Source organism: Pyrenophora tritici-repentis, chromosome 5 (genome assembly GCF_003171515.1).
Source record: "Pyrenophora tritici-repentis strain M4 chromosome 5, whole genome shotgun sequence".
Lineage (NCBI taxonomy): Eukaryota > Fungi > Ascomycota > Dothideomycetes > Pleosporales > Pleosporaceae > Pyrenophora > Pyrenophora tritici-repentis.
This window is the reverse complement of record NC_089394.1, coordinates 844,627-863,672: the sequence shown is the minus strand read 5'-3', so window position 1 is coordinate 863,672 and position 19,046 is coordinate 844,627. Positions and strand designations below refer to the sequence as shown.

The 19,046-nt window shown below is 51.7% G+C and overlaps 7 protein-coding genes across 7 annotated transcripts; 2 read left to right on the top strand and 5 right to left on the bottom strand.

The window, feature by feature from the left end:
• Positions 1-1,058: 1,058 nt before the first annotated feature.
• Positions 1,059-1,529, bottom strand: PtrM4_103020 (uncharacterized protein; the record flags this gene model as incomplete). Its single annotated transcript, XM_066107493.1, has 1 exon — positions 1,059-1,529. The coding sequence occupies one exon, from the start codon at positions 1,527-1,529 to the stop codon at positions 1,059-1,061; it is 471 nt and encodes a 156-aa protein (XP_065961942.1).
• Positions 1,530-2,282: 753 nt separating this feature from the next.
• On the bottom strand, positions 2,283-2,807 carry PtrM4_103010 (uncharacterized protein; the record flags this gene model as incomplete). The annotated part of the gene is made up of 1 exon (XM_001936286.2): positions 2,283-2,807. The coding sequence occupies one exon, from the start codon at positions 2,805-2,807 to the stop codon at positions 2,283-2,285; it is 525 nt and encodes a 174-aa protein (XP_001936321.2).
• Positions 2,808-4,893: 2,086 nt separating this feature from the next.
• Positions 4,894-5,172, bottom strand: PtrM4_103000 (uncharacterized protein; the record flags this gene model as incomplete). The annotated part of the gene is made up of 1 exon (XM_066107492.1): positions 4,894-5,172. The coding sequence occupies one exon, from the start codon at positions 5,170-5,172 to the stop codon at positions 4,894-4,896; it is 279 nt and encodes a 92-aa protein (XP_065961941.1).
• A 507-nt stretch (positions 5,173-5,679) lies between these two features.
• On the bottom strand, positions 5,680-6,396 carry PtrM4_102990 (uncharacterized protein; the record flags this gene model as incomplete). Its single annotated transcript, XM_001936287.2, has 1 exon — positions 5,680-6,396. One exon carries the CDS (start codon positions 6,394-6,396, stop codon positions 5,680-5,682), a length of 717 nt encoding a protein of 238 aa, XP_001936322.2.
• Positions 6,397-8,149: 1,753 nt separating this feature from the next.
• Positions 8,150-10,141, bottom strand: PtrM4_102980 (CorA, Mg2+ and Co2+ transporter; the record flags this gene model as incomplete). Its single annotated transcript, XM_001936288.2, has 1 exon — positions 8,150-10,141. One exon carries the CDS (start codon positions 10,139-10,141, stop codon positions 8,150-8,152), a length of 1,992 nt encoding a protein of 663 aa, XP_001936323.2.
• Positions 10,142-11,663: 1,522 nt separating this feature from the next.
• PtrM4_102970 (MYND-type zinc finger protein MUB1) lies at positions 11,664-13,493 on the top strand (the record flags this gene model as incomplete). The annotated part of the gene is made up of 1 exon (XM_066107491.1): positions 11,664-13,493. One exon carries the CDS (start codon positions 11,664-11,666, stop codon positions 13,491-13,493), a length of 1,830 nt encoding a protein of 609 aa, XP_065961940.1.
• Positions 13,494-14,476: 983 nt separating this feature from the next.
• PtrM4_102960 (MgtA, Cation transport ATPase) lies at positions 14,477-19,045 on the top strand (the record flags this gene model as incomplete). The annotated part of the gene is made up of 1 exon (XM_001936290.2): positions 14,477-19,045. The coding sequence occupies one exon, from the start codon at positions 14,477-14,479 to the stop codon at positions 19,043-19,045; it is 4,569 nt and encodes a 1,522-aa protein (XP_001936325.2).
• Between the last annotated feature and the right edge of the window lies 1 nt (position 19,046).

Genomic DNA, 19,046 nt, shown 5'->3' with positions numbered 1-19,046 from the left:
CAATGCTGTTTAGGACTACTGAAACATTACCCTTCTATATTGCCTGTGTGTCACATCCATTAGCGTACGTGATTATTGACTAGAATCTTCAGCGGCAACGGTGATCCCCACCTTTGAACCCAGTCTATATGAGTGTTCCAGTCGTAGTTTTGGCGAATAATGTCCTCCACACGCGGCATCTCCTCTGCTATCCCGGAAAAGCGAATGAAAGATTTGCCAGTCAAAATGTGCGCCAGCTTCTGAGGAAAGGCATCGGAAAAATGAAGCGGGCATCCCCTAGCTCCTGCGAAGTAATTCCCAGGCCCCGGGGCGGGTACTACAATGGACTTGCGACGAAAACTGTCTTCCAGTGCAGCTTGCCATGTTGCGTCTTCTTTCATCACATCGACAACTTTTCGTACGATGTCTGATCTACTGTCAAACACAAGCGAAAACGAATCGACAGGTATGCCGGCTGCAGACAATGTCAAGGTCTCTTCTATCCAAATGGCCACGGGGGCGATGATCGTAGAACGAACCATCGAATACTGCATGCGTAATGGCCCATGATAGAGATAGCTCATATTTGACCCACCACATGACAGGTAATCAGCTAGTACGTTATACCATAGATCCACATGGTGCTCGATGCGGAGCTTGGGGTTTCTGACACAGAATGGTATGAGCGCTTTGGCGTGGCATTCAGGAAACGCCGCTGCCATGTGGAGCTCGTACAGACGAATTTTAGTCACTGCGGACAGCATGTTTTTCGGGAAGCGTCTCAGAAAGTGGACAGCAAGTGCCGCTGCTGAAAAACACCTTTTATGACGCCTGCCTCTCGCCCCGGGGTATGCAAATGGGTAAGGATGATCCATATAATCCAACTCTGCTTCAGTAAGCACTTCCCAAGGCTTGTGATCCGTCTTTTTCAAACTGTGCGGAGTTCGTGCGTGCATAATCAAGAACACCGAAGGGACCGCGGCAAGTGAGTATCCAGACTCGGGGCAAGCTGCAGCCGTTCCAATCTGCCGAAGTGTCTATGTGACTAGATCTCGTTGTTTAAATGGTACCATTCCCCATTACTTCAAAATTTCCAGCCCTGCTCTATGTATGACGCGGCGTTGAGTGGCCAAAGATTTTAGGAGTGAGGCACCTTGAGGAAACGATACCTCAATGTTGTTCACAATCTCGGGGATAATGGCGGAACTACCAAGGCTTAGCATCTGCAGCCTTCTCTCATGCATTTTTTCCAGCATAGAGTGGAAGCGGGTGGCTCTCATAACGGTTTTCGGATTGCCGTGAAAGGTAGCGGTGAATGTGATGGTATTGAACCGCAGGGCTACGCCCTTCATCTCAGCAGCGATCTGCTTGCAGGTATACATAAAGCCCACTTCTATTTTACTACCATCTGAGTTCCGAAGCTTTCCACTCTCTGAATGATATTGGTGTGATTCGGGCTGTGCGACATAGCATTCGTAGATGTCGTCGCGCAGTTCCCTGGGAAGCTTGATGGAGCCCTTCGGTACCGCGGGAGGAGGTATGATCGCCATGATTCTGGAATACGAAAGACCTAGGCGGTGTACGTGATATGCTCAGGTGCTGAATAATGGAGCGTCGTCGCACTCGGCAAAGCAAGCCAACAGGACCCTCACGTGACCATGTTTGCCTGCCCAATTGGTTAGGTACCGAGATGGGGCGCAATCGGAAGACCTTAATATAATAATTCGTGGAGATTTTTCCATCACGTCTGAGTTCCGGTGCCCGTCAAGACTCGGCTTCACCACTGTACGTTCTGGGAATTTACGAGTCACGGAATGTGATCCCCCATTGTGTGGAAAGCCGCCGCCCGATTCTTCTGCCCTACCTAGGTAGGAGCCGGGCTCAACAGAACAACATGCAGCCATGATATGCAGCGCAAGCAATCTCAACACCTTGAGTTTGGCACTATGGAAGTTATGTTTCATGCATTCGATTGTACTTTTCCAATAAGCTACACATCACTGCTCTTTGGGGAAAATGGTGAATAGGGAATAAATGTCGAAAACTCCCGCAAACTATTGCCAACATACGCGCTATCTCTACAAGCTGCAAATCAACGAGTGAAGGTGATATTGAAATAAATTCTCGGGAGGTACAAATTTTATCAAGACGCATCTATGCACCATACCCAGTTTCGTTCGCCCATCATCAGATTGCCAATTCATCACTAGTCTCATTGTGCGCAGCAGTACCATAGTACTATACAGAGGCGACCCAAGTCTTGTATCTCTAAATGCAAAAAGGTTACGGTTACAGTTCGAGCACTATCCGAGATTCAACGCCTCTTCCTCCTCTCCCAGATCATCACCTCCAGGTACAACATCCTCCAATCGGATAGAAAGCCATTCTGGCAAAAATGGGTCTGTGCTGAACTTTTCGGTGTGGTGATCGAGCCATTGCTTCTCCCACTGATTTAACGACCATGTACGACTCTCTGATCGAAGTTCTTCCGTATTCCAATTTGATCTAACTTTGAAGTTACATGAGATTAGAGGCGAATTCCTCTCAGTGATGTCACGCATAGATTCAGGGAATCCGCCCATGATGTAGCTCCGGTTACCGATCATTTGCTGCCATGTGGTGGAGCCAGGAATAACATCTCGACTAGTACCAAACTTCTCGAAGACACCTTGCCACTCAGCGTCTCTTTGGGCTACCGCGAAGACCCGTGATGTCAATTCCTCATCTTCAAGGACCCTTGAGGTTATGTTATCCATAACCTCCCCGTCGAAAACAAGTTTGAAAGTGTCGGGAGGCATACCGAGAGAGGGAAGCGCAAGGGTTTCCATGATCCATGACACAAGGAAAGGGCGTGTAGCGTAACAAGAATTGAAGACGTGCAACCCATACCTGGATAGAGTTGCGTAATTGTTTCCTAGGAGTGTCGTGATACGGTCCGAGCTTGCTGGCCAAACGTTCATCCACAGTCCAACTCTCTGCTCTATGCGAAGATTGGGATTCGCTCTACACATAGGAATTAGACATTGGGCGTGGCTCTCAGGCCATCAGGCCGACCTGTGGTCCTCGTGCAACACAATTTTACGTATGGAAGAGAACACTTCAGGTGACAGAGAGGCGAGATAGGTTAATGCGGTGGATGTGGCCGACAGGCGGTATTTTTCCCTCAAGGGGTATTCAGGATACATGAAATTCAGTCGCGTCGTGCAACGCATATCGTCCAAAATGGTTTCAGTGGGGACTACCCAAGCAGAGTGGCTGAATGAGAGAAACTCGTGTAGGTGAGGACTCACCCAGCTCATGAATAGAGACTCTGATACCGCTCTGCAATATCCGGGGTTATTTGAAACGAGGCGCAGGGTCTTGCTGATGAAGGAACGGAATAGGGATGGGACCTCGCCCCATGAGGTGTTTGTCGTGCTGTTAATACGAGTTCCACCTCGCTTGATTACTTTCAGAAGACCGATAAACTGAGGATAGCTGTCTTCAATCTGACGGAATATCTCCTCATCAATCTAGGGCCCTGCCAGGCTCAGCAGACCTTGTTCGACATCTGCGTATGCTTTGCATAAACTTTGAAAGCGGCCAATCGTGCTTCGTTTCTCGTCGCTAAAAACTGTGGAGAAGTTGATTGCGTTGACTTTTAGCCCGAGGTTAGGCATCTCCATGGTCGCAAGCTTGCACGTATATGCCAGAGCTAAGTCGATTGTTTCGTTGTCGGCAGTTACAAGTCTGGATGTGCCAGGGTTAAAAAAATACCCACCTTCAACGGCCAGGTAAAATTCGTAGATTAGATCTCGCAACTCTCGGGGGAGAGCGAAGAATATCCCTGTTTGGTCTTGCATGACCGATGTTGACGTCGTGGAAGCCATAGAGTGTGTGCGTGTGACCAGTGGCTGGGTGAGATAAAGTCTTGGGACTAGGAGGAGCGGGATATATTAGGTGTGGGTAGGAAAGGGCTTGAAGAGATCTCGTGTTGAATGGTATTGAAGCCGATGGAAAATCGTTGTGGTGGTATTTGAAGTAGGCAAGGTCTGAATTAGGCAGCCGCAGTTCACGGGATCGATGACACGTTGGGCTGTTGGGAATCCGAAGCGGGCCAGGCTCCAGTTTCTCCTGTGGTTCAAGCACTAACTCTTGTGTCATCAACCAAACTCCGGAACATACGCGTGTAGATACCTTGCTGCCTCCTACACGAGTAAAATTTCGCACATTCGTGGGCGCACATCCCTACCCCCCTGCAAGCGAGGCAAGATGTTTAACAGCAACAAAAGTGCCTCTCCATGTAAGGGAAATACGCGGCGCTGACAAAACCGCAAAATTTGAGTTAGACCAAAACCCTGGAAATGGAGGCCGATACTTGATGAGAACATGGTCGCATGCCACCTGCATAGTATCAGCCTAACGTGAACTATGGTACCACACAATGTATGCAGCAATTCCGGATGGTGACCACCCTAAAGTTCACCGATCGCAGAGTACGCAGGCTACACACGATTATGGACCCTGTGCGGATGAGGAAAAATGTGTATTATGGTAGGCATAGAAAATCGCTAGGGTAAAATCACATATGGATGAAACGAGAGGTAATGTTAGGGTGGAAGGGCGTGGAGGGTGGGGAGCGGTTCACACAGAGTAGTGCGCAAGGGCTGATCTCTATTCACTACTAATTGGAAGGCTTGTTTCTAGTAACGAAACCTAGGGGTGGCATAACAAGATAATGTCAGAACGTTGAAACAGGTCAAAGATTCAAAATCGAAATATTTTATTTCGTGTTTTCAAATGTACGAACGCCCAATCACTTTCATTTATGTAGGACGTCGAACAGATCTCATCTGCGCGTGACACATCGCATGACGCAGCAGGAGTAGATCGTAGATGAACACACACCCAATCTTCGATACACTCCTATACCGTTCAGAACATGTCCCAATCGTCGTCGTCTACTTCCTCGTACTCATCTACTGGTCCCAGTTCTTCTTTCCGAAGGTTGAACCAACTAGGCAACGGTGGTTCTGTTGAAAAGTCCTGAGGTCGATGAGCGGCCCACTCCTTCCGCCAATTCTCCAGCGTCCATGTAGGGCGTATCTTCTTGAGCTCCTCTTTGTTGCCGCCAACTTCAGGCTCAAAGTTACAGGAAATGAGCGACGAGGTCATATCGGTGATATCACGTATCGCCTCGGGAAACCCTCGCATGATGTAGCTGGGATTTTGGACCATTTCACCCCAAGAAGAGTAGTTTTGATCTGCTGCGTGAGATGCAGATGCTGGGAAGAAAGCTGTCTGCCATGCTGCGTCCCTTTGAGCAATTTTGAACACGCACGCAGTGGCTTCTGGGGTTGGACTACCGTCTAGGACTAAAGTAAAGGACTGCGATGGCATTCCTAGAGATGGAAGTGCCAGAGCCTCCATTATCCATGGTGCGAGACAAGGCCTTGAGATCTTGTCAGAACGCAGCACGTCCACTCGTTCCCCTAGGAGGGAATCACGCCATGCCACCACAGTAAGGGGATCAACCGAGCTTGCTGGCCAGACGTTTCGCCAAAGGCTCACCCGTCTCTCTATATGTAACCGGGGGTTCTCTAAACACCACGAAATGAGGCCACGAGCGTGGCACTCAGGCCAAGGAGAGGCTACGCGATCTTCGTGTAGCACGATTTCTCACAGTTGGCGCCGGTGATCAACTGATAGCGATTTCAAGAATTAAATAGCCACAGTTGCGGCTGATTGTCTATACAGCTCGCCTTCGTCAATACCTGGAGGTGCAGGGTTGCCCAGTAGAGCGCGAGACATCTCATTCAGATGCGTTTCTGAGGGAAGAACCCAAGGAGTTTGATCCATGTTGATGATCTCATCAACGGAAAGTTCTAGCCGTTTTAGTGCGGTGCGAGAAATCATATGCTTGAAGTCTGGGCGCTTTGAAATGAGCTTTAAGATACCAGCAACCCATTGCCGATACATCGAAGGCACTTCGCCCCAGGAGCCATCTAGGCGATGAGGATTCCTGTGTCCTTGTTGAATGGCATGCAGGATTGGCAACATGTGCGGATAGACTGCTCTCACCTCATCCAAGACTTGTTCGTCAATGCACGACTGTGCGACCAGCGGAAGCTCATTTCGATAGAAGGCTTGCAGCTTTGACAAGAACCTAAAGTGATATATGGAGCCGTAGAACCTCTCAGCATCGTTGGTTGTTGTAATGTGGATAGCGTTCAGTTGTAGAGGGAGGTTGCGCATCTCCGAAGCGACAGTTTTGCAGGTGTAGGCCAAAGCCAGGTTGATGAGATGGCCTTCCGCGGTGACTAGCTTTCCCGATTGTTGATTCAGGGAGTATCCGCCGCCGTCGCCGATGAGATAGAATTTATAGATCATGTCGCGGAGCTCACGTGATAGAGTGAAGAAGGATACTTGTTCTGACATGGCCGGATGGGATGTCCTGAGATTTTTCACGGTTGCGGTATAAAGGATCACCACGAACTCGAGCGGTTTGCGAAAATACTGGGGGTGATTTGGTGACGGGATGCGAGTCGGTTTGGAGGTGCAGCACGAAAAATAAAGGAACAGAACACTTTATCTATCGAGTGAAACTCTAGGCAGCCGCAGCTCACGTGTTCAATGAATTGTTGCTCCACGAGAGCTTGCAGGGTCCGATCTCTTAGGCGGTCCAACCTGTAAAGTTGACGTTGACACCCTAAGTACAAATCGCGGCACAGCACCCTTGAAGCCACACAGTAGAACAGTGGCTTGTGATTGAAAAGATTCTGAAATGAAATATTATTCTAAGCAAAAAGGATGGATAATGTCAGCGTTCTCAATAATAGGAAATGGATAGACGAGGCTGAAGCAATAAGAGAGCTGCAATAAAGTAAACTAACTGTTGCCTTACAAGCGTGACACACTAACTTAGCAGCCTAACATGAACCACGGTTACAGCATCAGAGTAAAGAATGCTTTGTAGATACAGGCAAGCGCATCTCCTACTATATAGGCCAATCCAAGTACTTTGATCAAGAAAGGGGTAAACGATGCGAGGCAATGTATAACCTCCCATATTTTGATTTATAATTTCTTGCCGATGCCCACCCGTAAGCGGATTTGTATATTATATCATAGAGATAAAAATATTAACACCGAGTCTCCCTACGTGCCGGCACTCAGAGGAGAATGTTAGGTAGTGTTGAGAATACAGTCCGTAAGTGACTTGGTGGTATCAAGCGGAGGAGTAGTCACATGATTGGTGACACGTGCAGGTGGGTCCTAGCGGGGAGCTTGGACGCAGCTGCACGCAACACGGATCTACGAACGTGTGAATAGCTCCTTAGTCAATACAATACGAATCTGTACCACCACTACCGTTGTGCCTTAGAGAGCGCTCTATTAGGTAGTCATACTACTACTAATAGTGTCAGCTTCTCAATAGGTAGAATGCTTTCATAGGAGCATAGAAGTAACACAGGTGCCTCCTACACAAATTACTATCATACCTAGCGAGTATACAACAGAAAGGAAAAGGGAAAATAAATTAAGAACCCGCCTGACCCATGTTGTTACGCTACAGCTGAAGTATACTATTACCTTAACATAGTCCCCTTAAGGGAAAATGACAGCCTGTATGCTCCCGAGGTCAAGTTGAGATTAGTTCGGGCTAGATAGTAGTAGCGAGAGGGCATTTGGACAGTGCTGTAAAATACGCGTGACCAATACCCGATCGCAGGCCGTATCTATCACACTATGCTCCGATCTGTATAGCGCACTACTATCCTTCGTATTGTTTATCGCAACGCCCTGCGCCTACTGCCAGCATCGCTGATACCAGGAAAAGACGGTTCCTACTGAAAAAGAAAGGGTTATGTAATGGCTGCCCTGGTCGTGAGATTTTATCAGTAGCGCGAGTAGCTAGAAGAAATTGAGGAGCGGCAACTTACGTTTCTCCAAACAATGACGTCGCATGTGGTATCACAGGATGATACTGGTGCTGCATATGGCGAGATCGTAGTCAAAAGCAAGGAGGTGGGTAGTTTAAACAAAGAAGTTGTTACTTGGGTATCTCTTACAACAAGAATAAAACAATCTATCAACATAGCAGCAGCGCGGGTTCTATATGTATATCTTGCGCTGAAAGAACATGGTGTATGCTACAACACGGGCCTCCCCAGAAATGTACAATCATCATCTAAAACGACCCAATATTCCCCTTACTATACATCGTCTGCCTCCTCTTTCTATGCTGCTTAGTAACAGCCCCATGACTCAAGCCGATGCCATCCCCCAAAATGCCACTCGTAGTAACCTTGCCCTTGCGCACGGCCCGCCGCTTCGCCTCTCTCCTCTTGAGCTTCCCACTCCAATGCTTAATCTTACGCACGATGCGATCAGCCATAAGCACCAACAATGTGATGATCATGACGGGCACGGCGATGAGCCAGAAGAAGGCATCGGAGTGGTGCTGGACGCCATTGAAGCGGGCAAAGTTTTGGCCAAAGTATCCGACGAGAAAGGTGAGGGGGAGGAAGAAGATTGTGACGGCGGTGAGGATCTTCATGGATTCGTTTTGGAAGGCACCCATCATGTTGAAGATTAGGTCGATAAGGTTGTCTGCAGCGCGGCGCATTTGGTCGAGAGAGGCGGTGATCATGATGCAGTGATCTTCAACGTCGCCGAGGTAGGTGTGCGCAAGGGGGCTAATGTTGATGGAGCTCATCGTCTTGCGGGTTGCAAGGTGGGAGTTTGTTTGGGTCAGCATGGACTGGGCCATGGGGTCTGCTTTGTGGTCGCGAAGGGAGTTGATCAGCGATACGATAGGCTGGATGGTGTTGCGCAGGATGGAGAGCTCAGATGTGAGGAGGTAGAGCAGCTGACTGTGGTGCAACTCGGGATCCTCCAGGACTTCCAACTCCAAATCGCCCATGGCGTGTTCATAGGCTGCCACAACGGGGATGGCCAAATCCACAATGGCGTCGATGATGGCTTGCACGATCATACTGCTGTCCTGGCTACGGCGGAGAATAGTGTCCTCGGTCCTCAGTCGCTTCAAAATCATGTCTTCCACGTCATCAGCGGAATGCTCGAAGAAGGAAATGACAGAGTTATCGGCTAGCAGGAAGATGCTGACTTGTTCGACGCTGACTGTGAGGTGCTTCTCCGCGAGAGCAGAATGCTGCTCGAGGTAAACTATGCGATCGAGATTGTAGCCGCCGCGGTACCGTTGAAGGGTGCGTATCGATGTGTTAGCAGGCGGTATGGATGTCATGACCTTGTCCAGGGGCGTCCCATCCATCTGCTTCTCCAAACCATCCAACGTGTGCATCATGTGGTCCTGGGCTCTCTGCTTGTAGCCCCCGTTCCTGGGGAACATGTTCTTCGCCCGCTTGAACAAGGATGGCTTCTTGGCCTTCTTCTTCTCCAGGTGTCGTGAATGAGAACGAGAGTGCGACCTGTGGTGGTGGTGTTCGGTGTCATCCTCGTCGGAATCGCTTTCCGAATCCTCGTCCACGGGCGTCCGGACGAGCTTGGAGAGGGTCAAGAGCAAAAAGGCCTGGTCCGAGTACCAATCCACCTTGGTCCTACTCTGGGTGCTCATGAGATCCTCAATCGCCAGGCGATGCAGTTGCTTGTGGTTTCCGAGAGTCCGGATGACGTCCCAGCTGAGGCCATTGACGTTGATCCATCGACATGCCACCCAGTCCTCTTTCGGCAGACTGAGGAAGGCCTCCAATGTGTCGTTGTTGAGTTCATGGCACTCGACCCTTTCGTCTGAAAAGTCGACGACAGTGATTTGGCATTGCGCGTAGAGATGGTTGTAGCTGGCTGCCTGTGTTTCCTGGGTGGTGTCGACACCAGGTTCCGCACCTGGCTCTTGGTGCTGGTATGGGCGAGTGGGCGACTGGTAGTGCTTGACCGTGTGCGATCGCGTTATGCGCCGTCGCAGAGTCGAATCAAACGAGTTGTTCCCATCGGCGGATAGGAAGTCTTCGGGGTTCGGTTGGGCGGCGGTAGCGGTGGTGGCAGTCGCGGAGCGACCGCGGCTTCTCTGTTCGTTGAGCTGAGTGTCAATGCTAAGGTGGGGAGGTGCGGCGGAATCCGAAGCGGATCGTGTAGGCTCGGTAGGAGCGGGTGGAGCGGACGCGAAGTCTTGGACTCGCGTCTCGTGAGGAGATGTCGACATGGCGCGCCTTTGTGAAGAGACGGCGGCTTCGGAATCTGATCAGGTGCAATTCTCGGTTGAATTAAGCGTGTTAAAGAGAGTGATGAAGTGAATTAGGAGCCATGAAATAACGTCGAGTGCGGATTGGCTGAAGGGTGGTTGCAGAGTGGGCACCTTTGCAGAGCTGCGCCCACGATGCGAAGGTCACTCTCCTTCACCCAAGGGTAGAGTTTCACCATCATCTCCACATAACACACAAACATGCAAACTAATTTTTGGCGGCTTGGGGTAGCCACGTCACTGAGCATTCGGACATGTCGGGGCGAAACATATTGCATCAGAAACTTTCAGCAACGCAGCGTCTTGTAGTGGCGGGTTCCATGTTGAGTCAGATGCATGAGTTGTGCGCGTGGTAGCAGAGGGAAGGCCTTTGTCAGCGGCTTCCTGCACGCGGGCCGCAGCCAGGACGTGCTTGAGGGGTTTTGGGGCATTTTGATTGACAAATTTCTCTTGGGCATACATATGCATGCGGCGGGTATTAGGTATAATAAGAAACATGTGACAAGGCAGCTGTTGGCGCGCCACTGCCACCACTGTGGCGGGCAGGGTGGGCGTGGGCGTGGGCGTGGGCGTGTGCTTTGAGCAAGTGCGGCGAGCAGAGGCGCTGGTACGGTACCGGTACATACTGTCGCTGCACGTGGTTGAACTGCGTGTTGAGGCTCTGCATTTTACAAGCACATGCACTTTGACCAGCTACCGGTAGTAAGCAGCGCGATCCGTGCCCGGCATATCAGAGTATACGGCGGCAGTCATCTCGGTCCTCTCTGCTGGCCTGGGTAGTGCATGAAATTAGCGGTTCGAGACTACCCTTCTCGGCGGGAGGTGCCAATCCTTAACTGTGGGACTAGCTGCTCCACTGCCCATGATCTCTCAACCCGGACCGCCTCTTTGCATCCCATTCATCGCCGACAGCCTCATCCAGCATACCATACTTCAGCCCTACCGTCACAAATAGTTTACCATTTCTGCCGCACTCAAGACACGTGTTGCTCTGCTGCGTGGCCCCTCCACAGCGACCAGAGAGCGCTCTTGCCTCCGCCCAGCGCCAGAGAGGCCATCCTGGCACCCCTAACGAGACAGCAAACAAGCCTCATCTCCCGCCGCCGGCCCATCCCATTCCCCTTTCCACCCCATTGCTGCCATTTAGCAGAGCCATCAAGCCCGAGTCCGTCTGTTATCCGCCTGTCCAGCCTACCGGGTCGCCTCGAGATTCGACGTCGCCGACGCTGCCACCACGTCTGCTCTGAAGCCCCGTCGCAGACAACCACGACCACCTTCACCCAGACGCTGCAAGAGCCCCACAGCTTGCGCCGACACGAGCTGCCGTTACTTTCACCTTCACCACGAGTTGCGCTGTTTGTCCCTTGTCTCTACCTGCAGTCAAACCCGACTGCCTGCTGCCCACCACATGCGACACTAGCCCTGCATTGCTCCACTACCCACAAACTCTCCTCCCGCCCAACCACGGTACACATCAACCAATATGCGCGAGGTAAACTTTAGCATCCCGAATGCCAACAAGGCGTCGGTGGGCATCACCACGGCCCTCTACGACCGCCGCGCCCTCGACTGCACATCGACCCTGCCGCTCATCAACTCGCTCAACCACCTCGCCTACCTCACCACGTCGTCTGCGCGGATACGAGACATTCTCACCGTCGATGGCGGTATCGAGCGTTTGATATGCATCCTCAAAGAGGGCCGGAGCAAGGACATGATGGACATGTGGAAATGGAATCTCGCCTTCCAGTGCATCTTCAACATCGGCGTGCGAGGGTCTGAGAATGTCAGGACACGCGTGGTCGAGGCCGACATGGTGCCCGTCATCGCCTCCATCCTCGACAACTACATCAAAGTCGTCGACAAGATGCGGGCGAGAGCTGAAGCTGAGATTCACAAGTCCTCACGCATGGTCACGTCGAGCAGACACCACCACTCGTCGCGAACAGGTGAGATTGCATCCAGCTCTGGACACCGGACAGATCGGTCACGCCGTGCTATCCCGCCTCCTATCGAAATCCCTCAGCCCATGGACGCACAGCTGGGTGACACGACCCCCATCCCTTCCTTCTCTCTCAGCTCGCCCCCTGAACGAACAACGTTTGCTCGCGGCCGACCTGCTCATCACCACCACCGGAGTCACGAAGGCCGGGCCCAGCTGTTTGGAACGGTTGGCAACAACACACGCAATCTGGGCCAGCCATTAGTCACTGCATTGCCGTCCATGGACGCAGCACCTGACGCCTTTGCACTACGGCCTGTACGAGACGCGGATCGACTGCCTTCCATGCTCCCCGCGCTGCAGGGGGAAATCACTTCCCAGCCAGTATCGCCTACCACGCCTAGCGCCCCACCCGCGCACCAGACGAGCCCAAGAGCGGGGCTGGGCCGCACCCGCCGCCGACCTTCGATCCGACACCAGCTGTCTCAGTCTGGCGAGTCTGACCTTGAAGCACCTCAGGATGACATGACTGCAGAGGCTGCCACAGCGGCAGGTCCCGCTGTGAACGAGCCGATTGTAGGCATCCAGAACAATGAGATCAACATGGCGGACATTGTCGACAACGCTGAGATGCTAGATGGAGGTAACACACCGGTACCCATCGCAGCACCCTCAGAAGGCACCGACGAGAACAATGAGACATTCAACATCACCCACCGTCCGGCCTTGGACGGTAGTCTGATCAACCCCACAAACACGCCGCCCAACAACCCCATTACCGGCTTCTCTCCCCTGCCGCCCACTATCAACGTTGTAAATGCCAACCCCCCACCAGCGTGGTACCCGCGCTACGCACAAGAACGGAACGCATCGGCTGGCGTACTCGCTGCCATGCCCCGCGATGAAGACGTTCTCATGTCCCTACAACTGTTGGCCTACGTCTCAAAGTACTGCAACCTCCGAACCTACTTCCAAAAGTCGCATCTGGTGCCCAAGCTCAAGATTGGCACTGACCTACTTGAGGGCGAAGCTTCTACTCCCAAGGCAACTGAGGGCGAAGAGGAGGAAGAGCTGGAGGAATACGAACTTCCCGACGATTTCAACATCTTCCCCCTTGTGGAGCAATTCACAGTACGACACCACACATCAGACATGCAATACTGGGCAAGCGTTGTTATGCGCAATCTCTGCCGGAAAGACGACTCCCGTGGCGGGATCCGACAGTGCGCATACTACCAGTGCGGACGGTGGGAAGAGTACACACGGCAATTTGCCAAGTGCCGCCGGTGCCGGCGGACTAAATACTGCAGCAAAGAATGCCAGAAGAGCGCGTGGGTGTTCCACCGCCACTGGTGTGTAGCGGCGTCGTAGGAGACGCGAACAGTCCTTCTTCTCTAATACTTTTTAACCATCATCATTGCCGGGTTGATTGTTCATAATCATCTGGCAGCATATTGCATGGCGCTGGGCACTGCTTCTTCTATGTCTTTTTGTAATCTTTCAGAGGTGCAATACTTAATGAGCGATACGACTACCGGATACCACAAGTTCATACTACTCAGATTGCTTCTCTTTGGCAGTGGGTGAAATCTAAGAGAGTTGGAGACTTGCGAGATAGGCCTTTCAAGGCACATGAGGCGAGGAGACTATACCATATCATTTGGCGCAGAGCATTATTAGCATTGGCAAAAGGGGTTCTTGGAGTAACGTGTAGTGCGTTTGGTCAATTGAATGGTATACATTTGGTATGCTTTGTTCTTGGTCCGTTGTACTTTTTAGTGAGGCTGACTTTGGTGTTGGGATGTACTCATGATTTAAAAGTAAATGTGGTGTGGCGAATGGGAAATTGGCCGAAGGACGACTGCATGGTCCGCATGTTCGCATACTATACCCACTTGCAGATCTGCAGAGCGAAAAAAGCAGTCAAGGACGTAATCCCAACCCCATGATGAGGGGACAAGCTAGAGCTGCGGCTGCATGGTGTGGGGTAGGCTATACGTGCAGGCAGTTACGTCAGTGTCAGCCCTGAATCAGCAGCACCAGCCGCAAACTGGTACGACATGTCTAAATACCGTAGTTGCATCCCGTCTGCGCTCAGCCGTGTCGCTTCCGACAGTAAGTGGCCGGTTGCTGCGCCTTGGAAACTGTAATATACACGTGATTCTGCAGTAAGCAGAACGGTCCCATGTTTACGTGGAATTGAGCATACGACGCCGCGGAACTGCGAATAGTAGTAAGGCCGAAGCTACAAGACGCTAAGTTGGGCCTCGGGCGCAGTGGCATTCTTGGAAGACTCGGCCTCGCACCTTCATATGGGGCGCAGTGCACGCAGACAAAGGGCATGACTATCGACAATGTCTGCAACTGGAGATGCTCCGGGCGCATCAAGTGCTGGTACGGGAGATAGCGGAGGTGGTGGAGGCATCAGACGGCGTCATTCTGCCTCGTACGACGAAAACGAACTGGCACCAACGACACGTAGCACTGTAGAGAGCGCAGTCCCTCCGTATGCGATAACCGGCCACCAGCAATCAAACTCCAATCCGGATTCCACGCCCCGATCTCGCACATCTGCCGTAGAGACTTCTGCGCGCCCATCGATTGCGCGCCTGACCACCGACGAGTCGCCTCGCGTGCGCTTCTCCACCGATATCGAACGAGATGGACCGGGAAAAAGATCGAGCATGGTGGGGAGAAGTGCGCAGATGGATGAGATAACAGCGGTTGGTAAAGGCTCAAGTGGAAAACAACGAGCCGGGACACCAGATTTGACAATCAGGACGCAGGAAGTGTCACCAGAAGACAACGGCGCAAGCGAATCACCATCACACTCACATGAACTCCCTCCACGTCCTAGCTCGTCTCGCTCGCCGCTTTCTCCAACGTCTCGTAATCGCGGATATTCGCTACGCAGCGCCCTTTTCAAGAGGAACGTACACGACACGGCGCAATCACCAGGCAATAATATAGAGCTGGACGAAGGAGTTGGAAATTCACGGTCCGGAATGGGTCAGCCAGAGGGTTTTGCTGGAACCTCACAATCCAAACAGGGAGACACCCTTGTCACAGTCTCACATGAACAATTGGAGTATGCTTCTTCGGCCTCGGATATCTCCAGGTCAAAGATGGGCAGTGGACCAGTGGCACTCCCATACTATAGCTCTGCCTTGAAGAAAAAGGGTCCAGGTAGAAGGTCACAAATGGTGAGGCAGGCAAAGGACTTTGCAGAACAGGCGCGCAAGTTCATCTTCCGCATTAAAGATGTACCCCCGAGCAAGGATGGACGACATATCCAACTAGATCCCACGCGGAAAGAGCCACCCATCGATGAACGCACAAACCAACCATACACCAGCAACTGGATCCGATCTACACGATACTCCGCGTGGAACTTTGTGCCCCGCCAGCTCGTGGCGCAATTCTCAAAGCTTGCCAACTTTTACTTTCTGGTCATTTCCATCCTACAGATGATACCCGGTCTTAGTACAACAGGCCAGTTTACCACGATTGTGCCCTTGATGTTCTTCGTCACATTGTCTATCGCAAAGGAGGGTTATGATGACTTGCGGAGGTATCGGCTCGACAAGGCAGAAAACAACCGAGAAACCCATGTGTTGCGTGTGAGCCAATCTGATGTCAGGCACTCCGCCGACAATGCAAGTGTGCCGTCTTCGTCATCAGCGCTCCAATGGGAGACTATCAAGTGGCAGGATATCAATGTTGGCGACATCATCAGACTCGACCGTAACGAAGCTGCACCCGCTGATTTGGCACTCCTCCATACCAACGGCGAGAACAATGTTGCTTTCGTCGAAACAATGGCTCTAGACGGTGAGACGAATCTGAAAAGCAAGCAAACGACCGCAGCCATCTCTACAACCATTATCGAACAGGAAGACATCCTGAGGACTGAAGCTGAGTTCGTTGTGGAAGATCCCAATCGAGATTTGTACAGCTTCGAAGGACGCGTGACGATTCATGAAAAGCAAGCGCCACTCACGCTTAACGAAATCATCTTCCGAGGTAGCATTTTGCGAAATACGCCTGATGCAATCGGCATGGTCATCTACTCTGGTGAGGAGTGTCGCATCCGCATGAACGCCAATAAAAACCCTCGTATCAAGGCTCCTGCATTACAAGGCCTGGTTAATCGCATCGTCATCGTCATCGTGTTTTTCGTCCTGGCTCTCTCAATCTTCAACGCTGTTGCGTACAAGATATGGCAAAGCCATGAAGACTCGATGTGGTATCTCGCCGGCACGTCTGTCGCCTTCTTTCCAAGCTTCACGTCCTTCATCATCATGTTCAATACCATGATTCCGCTCTCGTTGTATGTCAGTCTGGAAATTGTCAAGCTTGCGCAAATGTTCTTCTTGCATACCGACATTGACATGTACGATCCGGTCTCTGATACCCCCTGCGAACCACGAACTTCTACCATCAACGAAGAGCTTGGTCAGATTAGCTACATCTTCTCCGATAAGACGGGTACGCTTACGGATAACTCGATGAAGTTCAGGAAGCTCAGTGTTGCGGGTGTGTCTTGGCTCCACGATGCTGATTTGCAAAGTGACGAGCAGAAGAAGAAGCTGATCCACAAGACGAGGAAGAAGGGAAAGCAACCCGCCAAAGCCAGAAAGAGTTTCCGGTCAACCAAAGACGTCTCTCCTGGTGAATCAGCAGTCCCTGCATTTGAGGCGACCGAGCAAGTTGAGAGTCCCGCAGAAGGAGGTCCCTCAAATTGGCGGTCAAACGCAAAGCCGGGCAAAGCGTCACGTGAGTTGCGCACCCAAGATATGCTTCGGTATATCCAGAGGAAACCGCATACCCCATTTTCGAAGAAGGCTCGCATGTTTCTTCTGTCACTAGCGCTATGTCACACCTGCTTGCCTGAAGTTCAGGAGGATGGCAAGATCGATTTTATGGCTTCCTCTCCGGATGAACTTGCGTTGGTGCAAGCAGCCCAAGACATGGGTTTTCTCCTGATCAATCGTGACGTCCACACCATTACCCTCAAGATGCCGTCAGGATCCGATGGTGAGTCTACGCAGGAGGTATACGAAATTCTAGATGTCATCGAGTTCTCGAGCAAGCGGAAACGCATGTCTATCCTTTTGCGTTTTCCGGATGGCAGAATTTGCATTATTTGCAAGGGCGCAGACTCTATTGTCCTGGAGCGTCTGAAGCTGGCTACGCTGGCGAACAAGAAAATGGTTGAAATTGAGCGTCGTGCTAACGCGCGCAAGAGCATGGAGGCGCAACATGCGATAGCTCGTAGGAGTGAGCAGGCTGACCGTAGGAGTAGTGTTGCTGGGCGTTTGAGCAGTGTCGGTGGACGCAGGAGCATGTCTTTTGCGCAAGCTGCTAGAACTAGTGCCAACTTTGGCAGACCATCGTTCGCTGCCAGTGTTGGTGCGCGTGTATCCATGTCAGCAAGGGATGAGGTAGATCAGTGGCTACGTGAGCGCGAGAACGATCGTTTGGGTAGACCTTCTGTCAACGAGGCCATTGAGAGTACACCAATACAGACTCCCCGTCAGTCCGGCCTGGATAGGTTCAGCATGGCCATTTCAGAGGCTCGCAGCTCGATCCAACTTGAAGAGATGGAAGCCATGGTTGATGAGAATATCGCTGGAGACGATACTGCCGTCATTGAACGCTGTCTCCAGCACATCAACGAGTTCGCCACCGAGGGGCTTCGCACTTTACTATATGGATACCGGTTCATGACCGAGGAAGAATATCAGTCATGGAAGAGGCTCTATCTCGATGCAACAACCAGCCTCGTCGACCGTACACGTCTGATCGAAGAAGCTGGTGACAAGATTGAGCAAGGCCTAGACCTCTGCGCCGCCACCGCCATCGAAGACAAACTCCAACAAGGCGTCCCCGAAGCCATCGACAAGCTCCGCCGTGCCAAAATCAAAATGTGGATGCTTACAGGCGACAAGCGTGAAACCGCAATCAACATCGGCTACTCATGCCGTCTAATCAAAGAATACTCCACCGTAACCATCCTCGACCACGAAGCCAGCGACCTCATCCAACCCATCACCTCAGCCATCCACGCCATAACCAGCAACGCAGCCGCCCACACCGTCGTCGTCGTAGACGGCCAAACCCTCTCCAAAATCACCGCCAGCGAAACCCTCGACCCCTTCTTCCACGAACTCGCCATCCTCGCCGACAGCGTAATCTGCTGCCGGGCCTCGCCCTCGCAAAAAGCTCAACTCGTCAAATCCATCCGCAAACGCGTCAACAAAAGTATCACCCTCGCCATCGGCGACGGCGCAAACGACATTGCCATGATCCAAGAAGCTCACGTGGGCATTGGCATCACAGGCAAAGAAGGCTTACAAGCCGCACGCACAAGCGATTACTCAATCGCTCAGTTCAGGTTCCTGACTAAACTACTGCTTGTACACGGGCGGTGGAATTACATCCGCACCTGTAAATACACAGTCGGTACCTTTTGGAAAGAACTCCTCTTCTACCTCACACAAGCCCTCTACCAACGCTCCGTCGGCTACACGGGTACCTCGCTCTACGAATCCTGGTCCCTATCCATGTTTAACACGCTCTTCACCTCGTTACCCGTCATCTTCATGGGGGTCTTTGAGAAGGATCTTTCGGCTGCCACGCTACTTGCTGTACCGGAACTTTATGTGATTGGGCAGGTGAATGGCGGGTTTAACGTGAGGGTTTATCTGGGGTGGATGTTTATGGCTAGTGCGGAGGCGATGGCGGTGTATTTTGTGCCGTGGGGCTTGTTTGGGCATGTGCCGTTTGTGGAGGATGGGGGGATTTATGCGTTGGGTATGATTGTTTATTCGGCGGTTGTGGTGATTGTTGCGGGGAAGATGCAGTATGTTCCTCCTTTTCATCTTCCTATTTCCTCCTTCCTTAATCCCACTTGTCTCTAAC